The sequence below is a fragment of the Pantherophis guttatus genome, chromosome 8 (assembly GCF_059756535.1).
Source record: "Pantherophis guttatus breed Tessera chromosome 8, ASM5975653v1, whole genome shotgun sequence".
Classification (NCBI taxonomy): domain Eukaryota; kingdom Metazoa; phylum Chordata; class Lepidosauria; order Squamata; family Colubridae; genus Pantherophis; species Pantherophis guttatus.
In genome coordinates, this window is record NC_142070.1 from 21,051,617 (window position 1) to 21,070,932 (window position 19,316).

At 37.0% G+C, this 19,316-nt stretch overlaps 1 protein-coding gene across 2 annotated transcripts in view; it reads right to left on the reverse strand.

Moving 5' to 3' along the window:
• PPP3CA (protein phosphatase 3 catalytic subunit alpha) overlaps positions 1-19,316 on the reverse strand; it is a 219,692-nt gene that overhangs the window by 43,450 nt on the left and 156,926 nt on the right. For both annotated transcript variants that reach the window (XM_060686942.2, XM_060686940.2), the window contains exons 6-7: positions 16,772-16,911; positions 5,049-5,126 (exon numbers count right to left, since the gene is read on the reverse strand). In XM_060686942.2, coding sequence (XP_060542925.1) covers positions 5,049-5,126; positions 16,772-16,911 — 218 coding nt within the window. The remainder of the gene's footprint in view (positions 1-5,048; positions 5,127-16,771; positions 16,912-19,316) is intronic.

Below are 19,316 nucleotides of genomic sequence, written 5' to 3' on the forward strand. Positions count from 1 at the left end.
GAACACAAGATTAAAGCTTCTTTCTTCTCTGGAACTGGTATGATTTTACCCTGGCTATTAAAAAATAAATAGTAATTCAGTCAAGCTAAACGATAAATTATTTATTTAGTTTGTCTCTCAAAAGTTCAGACCAAAGCCAATTAAAATTTATAGATAAAACTGTTTACTGAAAAAAACCCTATATCTAAAAACCAAATAAAAGCAAGCAAATTATCTGCAGTGTAGGAGAATGAAGGTATGACTAACAGTAACAGAGTTGGAAGGGACCTTGGAGATTATCTAGTCCAACTCCCTGCACATGCAGGAGACCTATACTAGGGATTTGAACTGCCGACTTGCCGACCTTTCTGATCAACAAGTTCAGTGTCTTAGCCACTGAGCCACCTAGTCAGGCTCAGATACAGGCTGGATACAGTTTAACTCACTACATCCACCTGGGCACTTTAAACTACTTTCAGGCAGCATTTCAAATCTTGCAAAATAATTTGTGTTACCTTACTGCAGGAGATTATGAACAGACAGTTATCTGTTTTCTCCTTGGTCCACACTAAAATAATAACGTAGTCAGAACATATCAATCATTGCTTTTCAGGGGAAAAGCAATGATTGCATTCAGTCTTGAAGTCTCAGACTGAATACCGCTTTTAATGGGAAGAAGGAAGGCATCCTTAAAAATTGTTCACCCCTCCAAATAAAAAGGAACAATCGGTTGGATTCAAAGATTGTATAAACAGACCTAGGTATACACAACAATCTTCCCATTCCTTCTTTTTTTCTGGAGCACCAAGATTCTTTTGCTACAGGAGAAAACTCCTGGATAGATAAGGCTGTGATATATCTACATCTACAGTAGGAAGGATAAATGCCAGAAATAAAGTGGAATATTTTTCGCAATCAGGTTTAGGCCAATGCAGTCCTAGAATTTTTTAAGCTGGAGTATGAAAATCAATTTTAGATTCTCTTCTTTCTCTGACCATAAGGGAAATATGTAATGTTAAAAGTGAGTTATTTCATGGGCTATATATCTCAGTATAATTAGATTCATGCTATAATCAATCTCTAGACTGTTAGATGCACTTAACAGTGCCTTAGTTTACGTTGTTGATTATCTTGATTTTGTTTTATATTTGAGCTGACATTTTAAAAAGAAGAAAACAAGTTTACAATTACATTTGTTTTTGGAGGCACCGGTCTACCATAAAACTGCCTTTTACCACTGATCAGCTGTAGGGCGGCCCTTTGAAGCCCCGTGGCAAGAGTTTAAACAGTTTTTTTCCTTCTAGTTGATCAGCTGGGACTCAGGAGGCAGCAATAGATTGGAGGTGGGGCCAAATAAAAGGTAAGAATAACACGGGGGGTGGGGGGGCAGAACCAGTTCGGTGACGTCATATCGTCACCGCTACCGGCTCGGCGGAACCGGGCGGAACCCACCACTGATGTATAGGTATCTAAGATTCCTGGTGTGTAGCCTGGTGTCTATACATGTTCTTATGTACAGTACTTGTAACAATTGTTAAGATGCAAGGAGGCAAGGACAGATGCATCTCATATTGTCACAGCAAGTGTGATCATTTTGATATGCTTTTTTGTTTGTTTGTTTGTTTGCTGCAGAAGTTCATGAATGCTACCTCTCGGTTGGGAACAGCATGATTCCCAAAATTATGTACAGGGAAAACAACTGGAGGAGGCTATGTTTCCATGCTTACTCGCAAGCCAACTTTGTTGGCTCGCAATTTTGTTGACAAAATTTCTTGGGCTGATTCAGCAGGGCTACTCTTATCTTCCTACACGTATTTCCTTTTGACTTTTGAAAATATATATTTTAAAAAATAGTCTGAGAGATGGTTTCATGTCTTTCCAAGCAATTTTTTCAATAAAGTTTAATAAAGGAATGAGACTATGGATTTAACATGTTCAAGATCCTTTTAAAGAGATGCCTGCAAGTTTCTTTGGAATTTTCAAAGTCCTCCCTACCATCATGTCTGTTCCCATTTGCACAGAAGGTAGTAAAAGTGAAACTGGGCCATTGGACTGGCTGATAAGTTTAAAATGCCTTAGGTCAGAGTTCCCCAATGTTTTCAGCTAGGTGGACTGGTGTGGGGGAGAGGGGATGGTTGAGGCCAGTGGCACATGCAGCTTAATTTGCGTTGCACATGCAAGTGAGGATGTGTGTGTGCATGCACGGGTGCTCGCTGGCCGTTTCCATGGCTTGGTTGTAAACCCTTCACAATGCAAGTCACAGGTTGGTGATCCCTGCCTTAGGTCTTCCTTGTAATAAATGGTGGATTTCTGAACAAGACAAATCTATATTCTCACCCATAAATAGGTGTCTGCAATTTGGTATCTACAGGCACAATACTTTCTGTAACATCTCTAAATGGCATTACCCACTGACCTCCAAAGTATTTTTCTAGAAAACTAAAAATGATGGACTTCCATATTTTTCAAGCATCCTGTATCCTCACAAAAAACTTGAGCCTTTCTAATATCTTCTGGGTAGATTTTTTTTTTTTTAGCTTTCATGATATTGAATGAAACATATGTTGTCAGAAAGGTTATTGATCTTTGGTATAAAACTAATATTTCACTTTTACTGAATTCAGACTATTCTCAATAGAATTCTCTCTACAAAAGCTTTATTTTGCTATTCATAGGTGTGCCACTTTTATTCCTATCCAAAATAAAGCAATGTATTGTCATAGCTGTTACGGGTATGTCCTTTTTACATATGATAATGCAGTTTTTCATCTTGCAAACCAGAGAACCTTTCTGTAGAATAAATGTATGCTAACAGTCCCAAGAATCTTCCAACAAAAGTTGCAAATGGAAACACAATAAACAAGTAAGTAGTCCAATCCTAGGTTTACCTCAAACTGCTATTTTATTCCAATATAAATCTTTCCTGCATGAAATTCTCCCTTTCTGAAATCAGTAAGGGACCTCTTGTAAGGGACCTCTTATATGGCTGTCTTGAATATTGCTCCTGGTTATCTGCCTATGTACATACAAATATATCTACTAGGACAGACCCATACAAACTTGCAAAAGATTGGCGACTTTGGAACAGCTGCACTAAGACTTCCAGAGGACACGACTACTTTAATGCTTTGGAAACACAAGCACTTCATTCATGCAAATGTACTTTGTGAAACGCTACTTTGCAAAGCTGCACTCAAGTAGGCATTTCATCTTTATCAGTAGCATTGAGGTAAAGCTGGGAGTGAGTCAATTGAATATTTATCTCATAGAAAGCAATTAAGTCTGCTGAGAGAGAAGGAAAAAATACTTGAAAGCGCCTCTGACATAAACACATTGTAACTGAGACTGGGTAAGCCCAATTATACTTTTCAAGATTCTGTATATATTCTAAATTGGCATTAAGCTACCTTACTGAAATCTGTATCATTCTTGCTTCCTTGGTCTTGCCAGCTATGTGGGAGTTGGCAGGTAGGTACAATAAAAAAACAGAATACCCACTTTCTCTGTGTCTCTACTAAGCTAATAGAGCTATATAGCTCAAAAGATCCATCTGGCATTTCATTTTCTCAAACCCATTTATTTTGAAAGGTGTTTTAAAAAACATATATTGTTAAATAAGCATATAGTCCTGGCAGTTTTATGCCGTCTTGTAAGAAAAGCTGGGATACACATTAATTAAGTCACATGCTGTAACTTTGTTTCATCAAAGGAGAAGAAAGGGTTAAATGTGGAAGATCTTATGCAAAGGATGCATTTCTTCAATTTAGCTATTACTTTGTCAAACTGTACTTCCTTTCAGAGATGAAAAAAAGATATTTTTCTTTCAAACTGTTTATCTGTAGGTCTGGGAAATTAACAGCTGTAAAAAGCAATTATATTCTCTGCTGCTCCTTATCTACTGAACAAGGGAAAACTCTAATATTACATTATTATGCTTTTTGTGAGATTTTGAGTATAAGGCTATTTAAAACAGTTTGAACATCAGGACTCCATTTTGGATTCCTTGAAGTTAAGAAAGGGCACCTTTTATAGTATGTTTTGCTCAAAAATACCTAAATATCCACACTGAGAATGTAATTTCAAGACTGATGGACTTGATGGATTACAAAACTTTGAAAAAAGGCCTTTTCCCTGTTTATTAAAAAACAAAACAAAACAACAATGTTGGCATGTTGTTTAAATCAACGGTCCCCAACCTTTGTGAGTGGGTGGCACAGCAGGGATGAAGAAGGGAACTGGGAAACACAAGTGGTGGACTGCTACCACACATGCAGCCCTTGTGTGACTCGAGGACTGGCACGCAGCGTGCAGTTCAACTTGCGCAAGTGGTGGGACAGCACGCATGCTCATTACACTCAGGCAGCCCAGTTCCGAATAGGCCACAGCCCAGTAGAAGGCTGTTGGCCTGGGAGTTGGGGACTCCTGCTATAGATCTCCAAGAAATATCTCCAAAGGCAGAAGCCTACCCTGACATACTGTATTTTTCGGATTATAAAATGCACCAGTGTATAAGATGCACCAAGATTTCGAAGAGGTAAGTAAGAAAAAAAAAGTTTTTGCCCTCCCTGGCTCTCAGGAGCACTCTGCAGGCCTCCCAAACCTTCTGCGCCCCCCATTTTTTGCAAAAACGGGGGTGTTTTTGCCCCCGCCCAGCCCCCAGGAGCACCCTGCAGGCCTCCCAAACCCTCTGCGTGCACCGTTTTTTGCAAAACGGGTGAAAAAACGGGGCTGTGCAGAGGGTTTGGGAGGCTTGCAGAGTGCTCCTGGGGGCTGGGCGGGGGCAAAAATGCTGTTTTTGTGAAAATTGGGTGAAAAACGGGCCTGTTTTTTGCAAAAATGGAATGAACAGGGCGGGGCTTTGGGAGGCCAAAAATGGCTGTGTTCGGTGAATAAGACGCACCAACATTTCTACCCTTTTTTAGGGGGAAAAAGTGCATCTCATACTCTGAAAAATAGGGTATTTATCTTTATCCAATACTTGGAAGACAAAACAAAGCCCAATGGTACCAAAAAGAATATATATATAAACCATATAATTTTTAAAAAAGAGACAGAGAGTTACTACTCACCCAGCATCTTGGGCTTCATGAGCTCGGAGTATAGATAATAAGTTATTGTGCTGTAGGAAGTCACATACAGCAGGGTAACTGTTTAAGATTAAGAAGAAAGGTATTAATTCATTTAAAATTTAAATATTAGATTAAAATACACACACACACACAAATAAATCAGTCACTTCCTTCAAGAATATATAGATATAGTCAAAAGTATTTGTGCACCTCCTTTTTTTTATAGAGTCCAGTTTGCCATGAAAAAAACCTGAGTGACATAAATGCCTCCTACCATTCTTTGTTCCGTAGTCCATAAAGCAGACGCTTTGCTTTTGATGTCTTACTCTTGTAAAGTTCTATTATACAATTTTTGTAGTTTATTTGCCATTTATGTATAACTTTCATCCATTCATTCCATTTTTTTCCCTACCAAACACAGCTACTTCAATTTTTAAATCCACATTTGTCATCAGATCATGGCATCTATCTAACATTCACTGCAAATTATTTGGGCTCTCAGCCAACAGTGCAGTATCACCTACATCAAAATGCTTTCACATTCATGTTTCCAGCCAACAAAGCTCTATCATTGCAGCAAATGCTCTTTAAATATTTATGCATAAAAACATAATATTGTACTACGAAGTGGACACCACGTATATTACCTTACTCCCTTTTCATTGTTAAACTATTCATAAAACATTCTCACAAATGTTTTAGTTCCATCATATGCCTCTTTCAGCAGCTAACTTCGACTCCACATTTGGGTAAAACATTCCATACTCAAGGTGATTTGTTTTATAATATGCTAGCTCTAAATTAAACAACATAAATACACTTTCTTTCTCGTGTTTCTAATTTTCTTTGTGACCTGCCGACAATAAAAATCTTGTCTGCACAGACCTTCCCTTGAACAAAGTCAGCCTGCAATTCCAAGTTCATTCTTATCCTTTTTCTTCACTCTTCAAACCCTTTCAACCCAAATTCTGCTAAGCACCTAACCAGATACGATTAATAAGCTTATCTCCCTGGGATAGTTACAGTACTCATTTTTGTTAACTTATCCTTTGTACAGGGGATCAATAATGTCATTTTTCCAATCACTAGACACAACTGAAGTCTTCACACACGTTTAAACAAATTACACAGTCAGTCCATAAGCAAACCACATTTATATTTAACACTATTACACTATAAACACCTTATGCCTTTGCAACATTTTCATAGCATCCACGATTTGCTTTTCATTGTGGGGGGAGAGACACTATTTACTTGTTTATTGAATTTATGGGCTACGCAGTCTGTCATGACAAAGGATTACAGTACATTACCAAACTGAAAAGTCAGGGGGGGAAACTATTTAGAAAATCAAAATATCATCCAATTTAGCTCAGGGCCTTAAGAGCTCATTTAAATGGAGCCAGGGTAGGAGTAATACGAATCTCAGAATGATATTCTAATAAAATGTACCTTGCAGCATTCCCTGACTTCAGATCATTCTAAATCATTTAAGCACTTTTTAATTCCATTCATTCTGCTCCCTCTTCACCTACTTCCAAAAATACCTCATGGCTTGGCAACATTTTCATAGTATTCATAGTTTGCTTTTCATTGGGGTGGCGGTTTTCCTATCATTATTCCCATCAAAATTGCTTTCTCTGCTTCTTCTTAATGCTAACAAACTTATTACTTTTACTACTTTTGTTTTGCAACTATAATGGATTCTCTTGAAACCCATTATACACTATTTTTTTATTATTCCAATATTTTTTTGTATCAAACATTCTCTCATAACCATTTTTCTGCATCCATTGCCTCTTAAATTTCATCAGTCCACCAAGCATCCTTTTATATAGTTCCAATTATTATAATTCCTCATTCTACACTGTTGGTACTATACAAAATTAATATTTTTTCTTATTCATCTTGTTTCTTTGATCTATTCATATCACTTAGAAGAATAATCTCCCATCCCATCTCCCGCAATAATATACACTTTGCATTAATTCAGACTGTTGCACAAATTCTTTCCAAACTCGGTCCTGGTTCTTCTAATATCTCTAGTCCCTGGAATGTAATATGTAATCGTCCTTAATTTATAGAACCTTAATTTAATTTATTTTCAATCTAGATGACACTATATAATGCATATATCACTCTGCACTTTCATTCAGAATTAAACCTATATCTTACTTCCCTGCATGCATCCATCAATTCTATTTTCAGGCTACTTTCATTCACCTCTGTTACTCTTTCTTTTTTACATTTACAAAGAAAATTCTTTGTTTTTTCATTTCATTTGTTAATCTGTGTTCTTTATCACTCATTGGAATTACATTCCAATTATTAATCTTTCACTTGCCATGGTAATCACTAGATGGATCCACTGATACAGCCTTCTGCCAATCATTGTAGCTTCAGTTAGTCAAGGTTTTAACATAACAGTTTTAGTAAGCTAGACATAGCTAGACCATAGGAAAGTTACATTCCTATGATGAGACCCAGTTCAAATTCTGTGTACAATTGTGAAGTAATTTAGACTGAAATTGTGCCTCCCCCTATTGTGACACAAGTTATATTAATTAGAAGGGAGGGCTTATTGGGGACATTCACATACTGTTTACTTCCAATTTTGGGAGAACGTTAATAAGGGCTTTCATGAGGTTAGTTTAAGAACTTCTGGTTTTTTCACTATCCCACTTCAAAAAAAAAAACAGAAATAAATGGATGAAATATCAACATGATTACTTTTTACTTTTCTTTTAATGTGCAAAAAAATAAATAAATTGGTGAAATCCAAATTTTTTTACTACCGGTTCTCTGGACGTGGCTTGGTGGGCGTGGTGTGGCTTGGTGGGCATGGCAGGATAGGAAGGATACTGCAAAATTTCCATTCCCACCCCACTCCAGGGGAAGGATACTGCAAAATCCCCATTCCCTCCCCACTCCTGGGGGAAAGATATTGCAAAATCTCCTTCCCACCCCACTCTGGGGCCAGCCAGAGGTGGTATTTGCTGGTTCTCCGACCTACTCAAAATTTCCACTATTGGTTCTCCAGAACCTGTCAGAACCTGCTGGATTTCACCCCTGAAAAAGATGGCTAAGAATGGACAGATAAGGATTTAAGGATAAGAATGTTACCAAAGAAGGGTCTGCAATATATCCACAGCATGCAATACTTTCTTATTCTGTTTCACTACAGTGGGATAAATGCTTTTCATGAATCTACCCTTAACACAAGCATTATGCTGAAGTAACTATGGTAACTGTCTCCAGTTATATAACCAAGAAAGCTACAGGTGACATGAAATAGAGAGGAAGAATTTCTTTCTTTCTACTGAAAATGCATGATATTCAGTTTTGTAGCTCTGGGGGCTTATAAGGATAACATAAAAACAATGCTAAATGTGTAACACATACAAATGCAAACAGTAATCTGAAAATGCTAGTGAAATAAACTGTGTCTTAGAGACACTCCGGATTGTAATAAGAAAATGACCAAGAAAGGCCCCAGTAGAGAAAAAGCAGAATTTGCTCATGATGTGAATCATATCCATGAAGGAATTGCAAAAGTTGTCTTGTTAAAGACCAAAGAGAGCATTGTACTATACAAGAATAACAGAATAACAGAGTTGGAAGGGACCTTGGAGATTTTCTAGTCCAACCCCTTGCTCAAACAAGAAACCCTATACCATTTGTGACAAATGGCTGCCAATCTCTTCTTAAAAATTATTTTTGGATATACTTCTACAGATAATTGAAAAAGACTTCATTAATTTACTTCCACTATAAAGAGATGGTCTTTTGAACATTTTCAGATATTCAACATTATAAATCATGAGATATAAGGAGAAATGTTCTTTCTGAAGTCAAACCTTTTGTATGTTTCCTACTTATTATATTTTTTAAGATAAGGTTCTGAAACAATTAAAGCACTGTGACATATCAGGCAACACTTCCCAGAATTAAATCTGCTCATCTGAACTGGTCTTGAAGGGTTCTTATTTCCACAAAAGATATGCTTTTTTTCTGGACTTCTGGAGGAACAAGTGGAGCTGATGACAGCAGCAAAGAGGCAGCAATTGAACTTGCCTTTGAAACCACTCTGGACAAGGAGAGGTCTTGAGATCACCCAAAGTGTTCCTGGCATCTTGCTCCCCATGAGGAGATTGCAAGACAGTGATTTCTGGTGGGTTTAAAGCTCTGGGAGATGATGGAATCATCATATTGTTCAAACTGCAGTCAGTGCCTTTGAAAAGATATTAAGTTCACACACTTCTTTTTCTAATCACTTATGAAAATTGCTTGTTAACTGCTTTTCAGACATACAAATTTGTATCAACAAATTTGACAACCTAGGCAAGTTTCTCTTAATCCTTAGAAAAGAAAAGTGTTAACTACAAGTTTAAGAAATTAAAAAATATTATTTTAATACAAAGAGCAAAAGAATGATTTAAAACTTTGATTTTAGTGAGTTATAAATGGATTTACAGGTCCAGATAGATTGTGAAATTAATTGAGATTATGTCTAAAAGATACTGTAAAAGAGGAACATGTTTTACCTGACAAGATCAAGTTAAACATAGATAAATGTTTATAAATGACTGTGTAGAAGAGAAATTCAAACAAAGACTTCACACCACAGCCAAATGAAACCTTAGCATATTATCTGATTGCTGCTATGCTAAAAGTTGCAATACCACCACTTAGAATAATACAAAAATCTCAAAAATCCCCCCTTTCATATAGCATTTCGCAATAGCATTTAGGCTTATATACTGCCCCATGGTGCTTTATAGCACAATGTTGAAGCATTACTTGCATATTGCCACCAATAAGTTGGGTCCATTTTACCAACCTTGGAAGGATGGAAGACTTCGATCCCTGTCAGGAATGAACTCCAGGCTGTGGGCAGTTTGCCTGCAAATACTACACTTTACCAACTGTGGCACCAGGGTTCGTATTACCAAATCCTCTCATGTTTCGTGCAGAATTATCCATCACACATACTGTATACTGTATATGAAAGTACATGTGCTACATATTATATGTTGTTTGAACATATAATATTCTCTCCTAGACCAAATCAAGGAAAATAGAAATAGTAGCCTTAATGTGATTAAGGAACTTATTTTAATCCTGAACCAATCTTCCAATTTTTGATATAATTAAAAAGTTAAATAGGAACGTGAATATTTATTTGAATGTGTATTTTTTTTTATTTTTAAGAAAAACAAAAGCATTGTTGAAGATGAATGGAGTGCAAGATAGTTTAATGAACTGGAACTGCATTTGCCATCGGCACATTGAGGATTGGCAGGAGCTAGGCTTGAACTGCAGGAACTCCTGTCAAAAATCTTAGAAATATAGTTCTAAGGCAGCACACAATTGTCCCAGCTTGTTATGGAATCACAGAGTCTGAAAGAGGCATTTAGGACATTGGGTCTAGCCTCTGCTCAGAATAGGAATCCAAATTAAAGCATCCCCAACATTTGACTATCTTCCTCCTGTTTGAACAAAACCAAAAATGAGAGGATTGTCATTACTTCTCTTAGAAGCAGTGTAAAAACTGCTTCTACTGACAGGTTGCTTTGAATGTTCAGAAGAGTTCAGAAGCAATTGTCGCCTTATTCTTTAGAAGAGCTCAGCATGTACCTGCAGTTTTGAAGCTTTTTCTATCGAACTCGGTTAAAATCAGATGTCAATTAGAACAAATTTGAGAGCATTCAAACATGGCTTCCCAAGGAAGTTATTTCAGGTAGCGGACTGTGTGCCTAATGCGCTTCCATGTTTTGAAGGAAGGTTTATAACAACTGAAACAAGGAAATATGTGCACATAGATATTGGCTGAAAGCTAACTTTCAGCCCCAAAGCCTTGCACATATTATTCTTTCAGATAAATCCTATTCTTCTTGGAAACTCCAGATAAAAAAAAAGGTAAGTGTAAATTGGGGTTCTCCAATGAGATGCCTTTAAACAAAGAATTATTGACATAGAATTACAAACAGAATACACAAAGATGTCACTTAGAGCTTAATTGCAGATTTAATTTTAAACCAGCATAATATCTGATCCAATTTATAAATAAAAAAAACTTCAGAGGACATACACACATCCTCCACAAACGACTCCAGTCTTTCTTGATTTCAGCCAGCAAACTACTATCAGCATGTCCATTTTTTCAGCAATTTTATTTCCAATTTCTATTGCTTCTAGACCAGTGCTTTTTATAATATAGTATTATGCATGTTCTATACTGTCATGCATATGTATGTGAAAAGTAATATATATACCACTTTGGCACATTCCATTCCCAATTTTGAACCATGTAGTTCCCCCAAATGTTATTTTACTACTTTCTAAATTCTTTGTCAGGGTTCCAAGGATCATCCCCAACGAAATAAAGCTCTGGGGCCTGAGGTTCCTCAAAGTTCAAATTTATTAGAGATGTCATGTTGGCACATCTGGGAAAACCCGAATCTGAGAGTTTCCAGGTTTTCTCCACCCAGCTAACAGTTCACAGCCCTGCCCCACATCCACAAGTTCATCACATTGTCCAATCAACTCTTCACAGTCTACTGAATACAATCTTCCGGCAGTCTCCATCAGACGCAGGCAAAAGTCCTTGAATACGGAATGTTGTTATGACTAACTTTCTTCCGCTCCAACAATAACCCCCTCCCAACTTCCCCAGCTAAAATATGTGGCAGTTAAGAAGCAAAAAAGAAAACTGTCTTCCAAAACTGACATTCTTTACATGTGGATTGGTATACGGTTTTAAAGAGCTACCCATACTTTTGGTATGTTCTACATAGTTGAAAGCTTTTGTATAATCAATGAATCAAAATCAGATATTATTCTGGGACTTGCCTCTTCCATTAATCATCAGATGCTAGCAATGTGATCTTAGGCATCCTGCTTGTTTTGAATCCAGTTTATGTATCAATCAATTATTTTTCTCTATACTGTTGAAATATGGATTGGAAATTCTTCAGCATAATGTTAATAGCATGTGGGATAAATATAGCTATTCAGCAATTTGAACATTATTCAGCATCCTTTTTTTGGGGGGGGGAATATTGGACTTTAACTTGATCTTTTACAGTCCCTTGGCAGTGCTTTTCTTTTTTCTATCCCTGCTTGAAAATTGCACACAGTATTTTAACACCAATGGCTTTACTGTCGTTTAGGCTCATTTAGCTCTAGTTCAAATATCAAAATTTTATATATATCATCAAGTTTGTATTGTTGTTGTTGTTGTTGTTGTTGTTGTTGTTGTTATTATTATTATTATTATTATTATTATTATTATTATTATTATTATTATTATTTGCACAATACCAATAGCACTTAGACTTATATACTGCTTCACAGTGCTTTACAGCCCTCTCTAAGCAGCTTACAGTGTCAGCATATTGCCCCCAACAATCTGGGTCCTCATTTTATTGACTTGGGAAGGCTGAGTCAACCTTGAGCCGGTCAGACCCGAACTGCCAAACTCCGGCAGTCAGCAGAAGTAGCCTGCAATACTGCATTCTAACCACTGCGCCACCACTTTCCATATTGTTGTTTTTGTTGTTCTTATTATTGTTATTTATTAAATTAGAAACCGCTTGACTCCAAATTTAGTCTGGATATCACATACATATTTTCTGTTTCAGTAGATCTTTTGTCTTCTTTGAGTTTTCCTGTACCTGTACAAATGGTTTCTGTAATATTTTTTTTTTTAAATTCTTCTCCTGCCCATTGTATTATCATCATCAGTTATTTTCATTATTTGGAAAAAAACATCTTGCATTTTCTACGTCATCTCTATAACCTTCTGGCAAACTTTCCTCTGTTTTATTTTTTCTGCCTTTCTTCAGCTGCTTCCAGTGTGTCAGTAAATAGATAGTTTGCCTTCTTTTGCTGTTCAGAATATTTTTGTTTGCTTTGTCTTTAATGATGTCATAAATTTCAGGATATAGTTCCTCAGGAAGTCTAGGTAACAAATATAATACTTTAAAGCAATTATTTATTTTCTCAGCATAGCCATATAGATTGCTGCTAATCTTGGTTTGATCATCTATTTTAAGTTGTATATTTTCAAGGAGATAATGCAGACTAGTTTTGTTTCTTCTGACTGAATAGAGCTACTCCGTCTTTGTCTCCAGATTATATAATCAGTGTGACTTTGGGGGAATCAAACTAGTATGTCCATGTGTGGATATATCTTTTTGTTAGGTGACTGACTGATTTGAATGAGCTGTGGTGACACAGTGGTTAGAGTGCAGTACTGCAGGCTACTTCTGCTGACTACCAGCTGCCTGCAATTTGGCAGTTCAAATCTCACCAGGCTCAAGGTTGATTCAGCCTTCCATCCTTCTGAGGTCAGTAAAATGGGGACCCAGATTGTTGGGGGCAATACGCTGACTCTGTAAACCGCTTAGAGAGGATTCTAAAGCACTTTAAAGCAGTATATAAGTCTAAGTGCTATTGCTATTATTCCTCATGCTTATGCATAAGAATCTAGTCAATTAATAGTCAGCACTAAATTGGTGCTAGATAAGAATTAATGGGATTCAAGAGGGGCTGGACCTGGACTGCTTGTGGGAATGTAAGGACTAGGCTGATTTCTCTTTTGCTCCACCCCCAGGCTCTGTCTCTCCTTCTCCTATACTTGTAGATATATTTGCTATAAATACTAGATTTATAATGATCTTTATATAACAACTCTATCAACTCTATCTATGTTTCTTATTTCATATTAACTTTCATTTTATCATTGTGTTTATCTGGAATATGTTGGTTCTGAAGCCATCTCTCCATCTTGCAGGAGATTATACAAGTGAGGCAGAGGTGGGTTTCAGCAGGTTCTGACCAGTTCTGGAGAACCGGTAGTGGAAATTTTGAGTAGTTCGGAGAACCGGTAGTAAAAATTCTGACTGGCCACGCCCCCCATCTATTCTCTGCCTCCTGAGTTGATCGGGAGGAAATGGGGATTTTGTAGTAACTTTCCCCTGGCTTGGCGAGGGAATGGAGATTTTACAGTATTCTTCCCCTGGAGTGGGGTGGAATGGAGATTATACAGTATCCTTCCCCTGCCACACCCACCAAGCCATGCCCACCAAGCCATACCACACCCACCAAGCCATACCCACAGAACCGGTAGTAAAAAAATTTGAAATCCACCACTGAAGTGAGGGTGTGAAATTGGTTGGCCCCATGTAATTTATTTCTCCACTTATGTTCTGCCTACTTATATGTTTTTATCCATTATTGCTCTGATTCCATATGCATTAGGTAATAATTCCATTGTACAGGAGGTAGTAATGATGGGAAAGGAATCCAGTCATTAGGATTATCTTGGGGAGCCCTTCCTAAGCTAACCTATAAGCAGGTTGCCAAAATAATAAACTCTTGTATACTGGATATAGAATAACAAACTAGTTTCACTTCCTAATCTACTAAACATTTCTCTTAACAACTCAGCCCCTATGTGGAAACCAGCAAGCTCCCTGAACCGTACAACAATACCTAAATTTAGAAAGTTTCTCACTCTTCTGCTGTGATGCTCTACTTCTTTTCTTGAAAGAGAAATTCAGAAGACTCTCTTATAATAACCAATTATTTCTTTATGACTTGAATAGAGTGGAATCCCGAAGCCATGTTTCATTATACTGCCTATTCTCCATAGAAATTAAGAACAGGTACACTGTAACTGTGCCTCTTTTAATGGACTTTCCACAATGTACAAATCTTTTTTAATACTCAGCTATTGCTAGCTGATCTGTACAAACTTACATATCGGGCAGTGGCCAAATTCTGTTTTGCTACCTTTTAAAACCGAAAGCCAAATTCTGATCTACTGTATTAGGAAAAATATCTTGCTCCCGGAGAAAAATTCTAACCCCTTCCTTTTTTTCACTTTTCTTTTAGTTGACTTTTAAAAAAATCACAAAGAAAACATTTTCCCTTTTGTTTTTCTTTCTCTATTTTAGTATACGATGGTAAAAAGTGCCATTTTCATTATAAGATCCTTGAAGTTAGTTTGTTATGGAATTTCCTCATTTCTGATTCAATGTTTGAGTGAGATTTTTTTAGCACTTGTCTATCCATTGCATGTTGTGTGACTTGAAGATTTTTTTGCATCTGGTTTTGCAGGTTTCACCCTTCATATCCATAGAGCATTGCTGGAATGACCATAGTGCTGAAGGTGTTTCTTCTTGTCTTGAGGTTCCAATCTTTTCATACACTAAGGACAATTTTTTCCATTGTTTAGGATGCCATTTTAGTTGTCAACTTTGGCATTCCTATATTCTACTATTAGTGAGTCATCTTTTTCAGAGATCTGATTACAAGATGTTACAATCATTATTAGACCTGTGTAATCTATTGTTGCAGCACAGATTCGATCCCTATGGCTTATTTCAGATTCAAATGAGAACTTTCTATCATATCTCCCTCTCTCTTTTCTCTCTCTCTCTCTCTCTCCCCTTCCTTCCCCCTCTGTGTGTATCAAAACAGTGACTTTTGTTAATAATGATGTACATTCCATATTTTTTCTTATGATTTTCTTCTTTCAGCATAAGATCTGATGGTTCTCTGATGTGAATTGACCCACTCCATTTTATTTGACTTTGCTGATAAACCAGAATGTCAACGTTCAAAGACAATAATAATTATATTTTGGTTCATGGTTGCCTTATCAACAGCTACATGCTCTTTCAGCTTTAATCCGATCACTGCATGAGCAGAGATAGTAGCTGTATTTGTCTTCTGTCTTTCTCAATAGTTTACATTCTGAGCTAAAAGACAAATTCTAGTATCACATGGACATTCTCTTGTTTCTTAATGTCCATTTGTCTTTCTATATTCTCTCCAGTGCGATTATGTTTAGTCTAGGGTCTACGGTTTATGACTGGCCTATCATGCAGGATCTTTTGAGTGTGTAACCTTCCCAGCTGGCTTCTGACATAAATAAATAACTTTATTGTCATTGTACGTATATACGCAGTATACCCATACAACAAAATTCACTTAACGCCCAAAGACCAGGTCCAACACACGTAACAATCCCCAAACACATTCCCACCCACCACAATTCTCCACCCCTAAACCACCCAAACATTCACACAACAGACCAAGTGTAGTCAATGGAGGAAGCCAGATTTGCTTAAAAACTGCATGGTTCGCTTAATAACTGTGACAAAAAGATTGTAAAATAGAATGCAATTCACTTAGCAACTGTCTTGCTTAGCAATGGAAATTTTGGGCTCAATTGTGATTGTAAGTCAAGGACTACCTGTAATTGGCATCTGCAAGTCCCTACAACTCTGTTGGTTTTCAGCAGTTTTAGAGTAAAACTGAGGAAGCCTAAATTCAAACTAACCCAGAATGAAAGTTATACCGTAGAGAAATATCAATCTGTCTCCTTTTCTTTGTTCATTTATTCCTCTTGTTGCATTTTAAACATCTTTCCTTTTTCCCATTTTGCTTTGTGCTTTTCCAAGATTCACATTAAATTCTGCTATAATACAATTTGTTGTTTCATAATCCTTTTGGTTAAAATTTTCAAATGTGAGTCAATATCTTAAGATGAAATAAAATCTCATTTGATATGCATCTTCTTCACAGCCCCCTCAAAGTGAATTTTTAGCCAGAATGTTTTTATGGAGAAACCAAGATATACGTACATGCTCAAGGAATAATGATGGCTTACAAAACAGAAACTCATATATTAAAAAAGAAACCATTCTCACCTGTAGAAGTATGAACACCCTCTGACTGTGTTGTGAGTGAAATGTTCCTGAGTCTTCTCATTTCCAAAGTCCTCTAGTGGATCTGACCAGAGGATGTCACACATAGGTCCATATGCAGGTGGTTCTTTGAATCGATCTAACTGAGAAAAAGAGAACATAAAGAGAAAGGCTAAGGGCATGTCTGGATCAGAAGAACCAAACCAACTTTTGACTAGAATTATGTTAGCATTTGTGCTGCTATCTTGAATTTATACATCTCTATCTTAACAACAACTGAGCCTTAAAGCCACAAGAAAGTGGTTGTAATAATATAGCTGTACAATGTTGTAGTGATTCATGATGCTACAAATTTTATAACATTATAGAATAGAATAATAGAGTTGGAAGGTACCTTGAGGTCTTCTAGTCGAACCCCTGCTTAGGCAGGAAACCCTACACCACTTCAGACAAATGGTTATTCAACATCTTCTTAAAAACTTCCAGTGTTGGAGCATTCACAACTTCTGGAGGCAAGTTGTTCCATTGATTAATTGTTCTAACTGTCAAGAAATTTCTCCTTAATTCTAAGTTGTTTTTCTCCTTGATTAGTTTCCACCCATTGCTTCTTGTCCTACCCTTAGGTGCTTTGGAGAATAGCTTTGCTGCCTCTTCTCTGTGGCAGCCCCTGAGATATTGGAACACTGCTATCATGTCTCCCCTAGTCCTTCTTTTCATTACACTAGACATACCCAGTTCCTGCAACCATTCTCCATATGTTTTAACCTCCAGTCCCCTAATCATCTTTGTTGCTCTTCTCTGCACTCTTTCTAGAATCTCAACATATTTTTTACATCGTGGCGACCAAAACTGAATGCAATATTCCAAGTGTGGCCTTACCAAGGCATTATAAAGTGGTATTAACACTTCATTTGATCTCGATTCTATCCCTCTGTTTATGCAGCCTAGAACTGTGTTGGCTTTTTTGGCAGCTGCTGCACACTTCTGGCTCATATTTAAGTCCACTAGGACTCCAAGATCCCTCTGACAGTTACTACTATTGAGCAAGGTACCACATATACTGTACCTGTGCATTTTGTTTTTCTTGCCTAAATGTAGAACCTTAATTTTTTTACCACTGAATTTCATTTTGTTAGATAGTGCTCAATGTTCAAGTCTGTCAAGATCCTTCTGTATCTTAAGCCTATCTTCTGGAGTGTTGGCTATTCCTGCCAGCTTGGTGTCATCTGAAAATTTGATGACCTTGTTCAAGTCATTGATGAAAATGTTGAAGAGTACTGGGCCTAAAACAGAGCCTTGGGATACTCCACTGCATACATCCCTCCATGCAGATGCAGTTTCATTGACGACTACACATTGAGTGTGGTTGGTCAGCCAGTTACAATTCCATCTTATATAGAGAGAGTACCTCACTAAAATGTCATTGTTGATGAAGTTGACACAAATCTTTGGGTGCTTATATACTATAGTTTTTATATACTACAAATATTTTCTACATACAAATATTTTATACTACAAATATTTTCTACATACAAAATTTTGAAATGTTACATACAAAAAGAAATGTCAATGATATTCACACTGGATTAAATATTTAGAGATAATGCTTTCTTGACAAAAGGATAGGGAGGTCCTACTACAAGAACATCATGACAAACAAATGTATTAATTAGAGTGCTCCCTGCAACTGTTGACATATCAGCCTGTCAGTAAGTAGACAGCAGCACCTACACACAACACCATAATCACCTAGCCATATGCTGCTTCATCCCATTACAAATAACATATTTGGAAAAACCCTTGGGGAGCAACATGTCACATACAATGTAAATTTCTCCATGAATTAAAATCCTTTTAATTTCTATTCCCAGGACACTGTAATGAACAGACCAACATAACCAGAATTTCCCAAAACTCAAATGGATTCATGCATCTTAACCACTACTTTTACTTCAGTTTTTATGCTGTTATATTTTTAAACTCCTCTGAGCACTTTATACCAACCAGTAGAATTAAAACCAATAATCCATAAAATAGTAATTATTATAACATACCAGTAGCCTAATTCACCATCATTTGCAGCAGATAATTCGTTATCCAACTGCAAATGCTCTCCTAAAGACCCATCTTTTTCCAGTTCTTCCAAATACAAATAGGGAGGGACGGAGTGAATATCTGGAAAAAACTGCTCCATACCAAGGGGCCAACAATAAGATTTCTCTCTGACATTCCCTTGATGGTGGGACTCTCATTACACCTTTCCTTTCAAATCTCACTAGACAAGACAGCTGCAATCCAGAGAAGGTAGTTTAAGAATATAGGTTTGTGCCACCTCAGATTTTCACTGGGATGATCTTCCCCAACAGCTATACATAGCTTTTTAACAGCAGGGTGAAAAGGGCTAACATTATGCAGAGGATACAACTATTCTCCCCGTGACTGCCACTGGCCATTCAGACAGCAGTGATTCTCTATCCCTGCAGATGGTTGAGAAGACTTCATGGTAGATGAGACTGAAGTCTCCTGAGATATCCAGCAAGACCAGGAG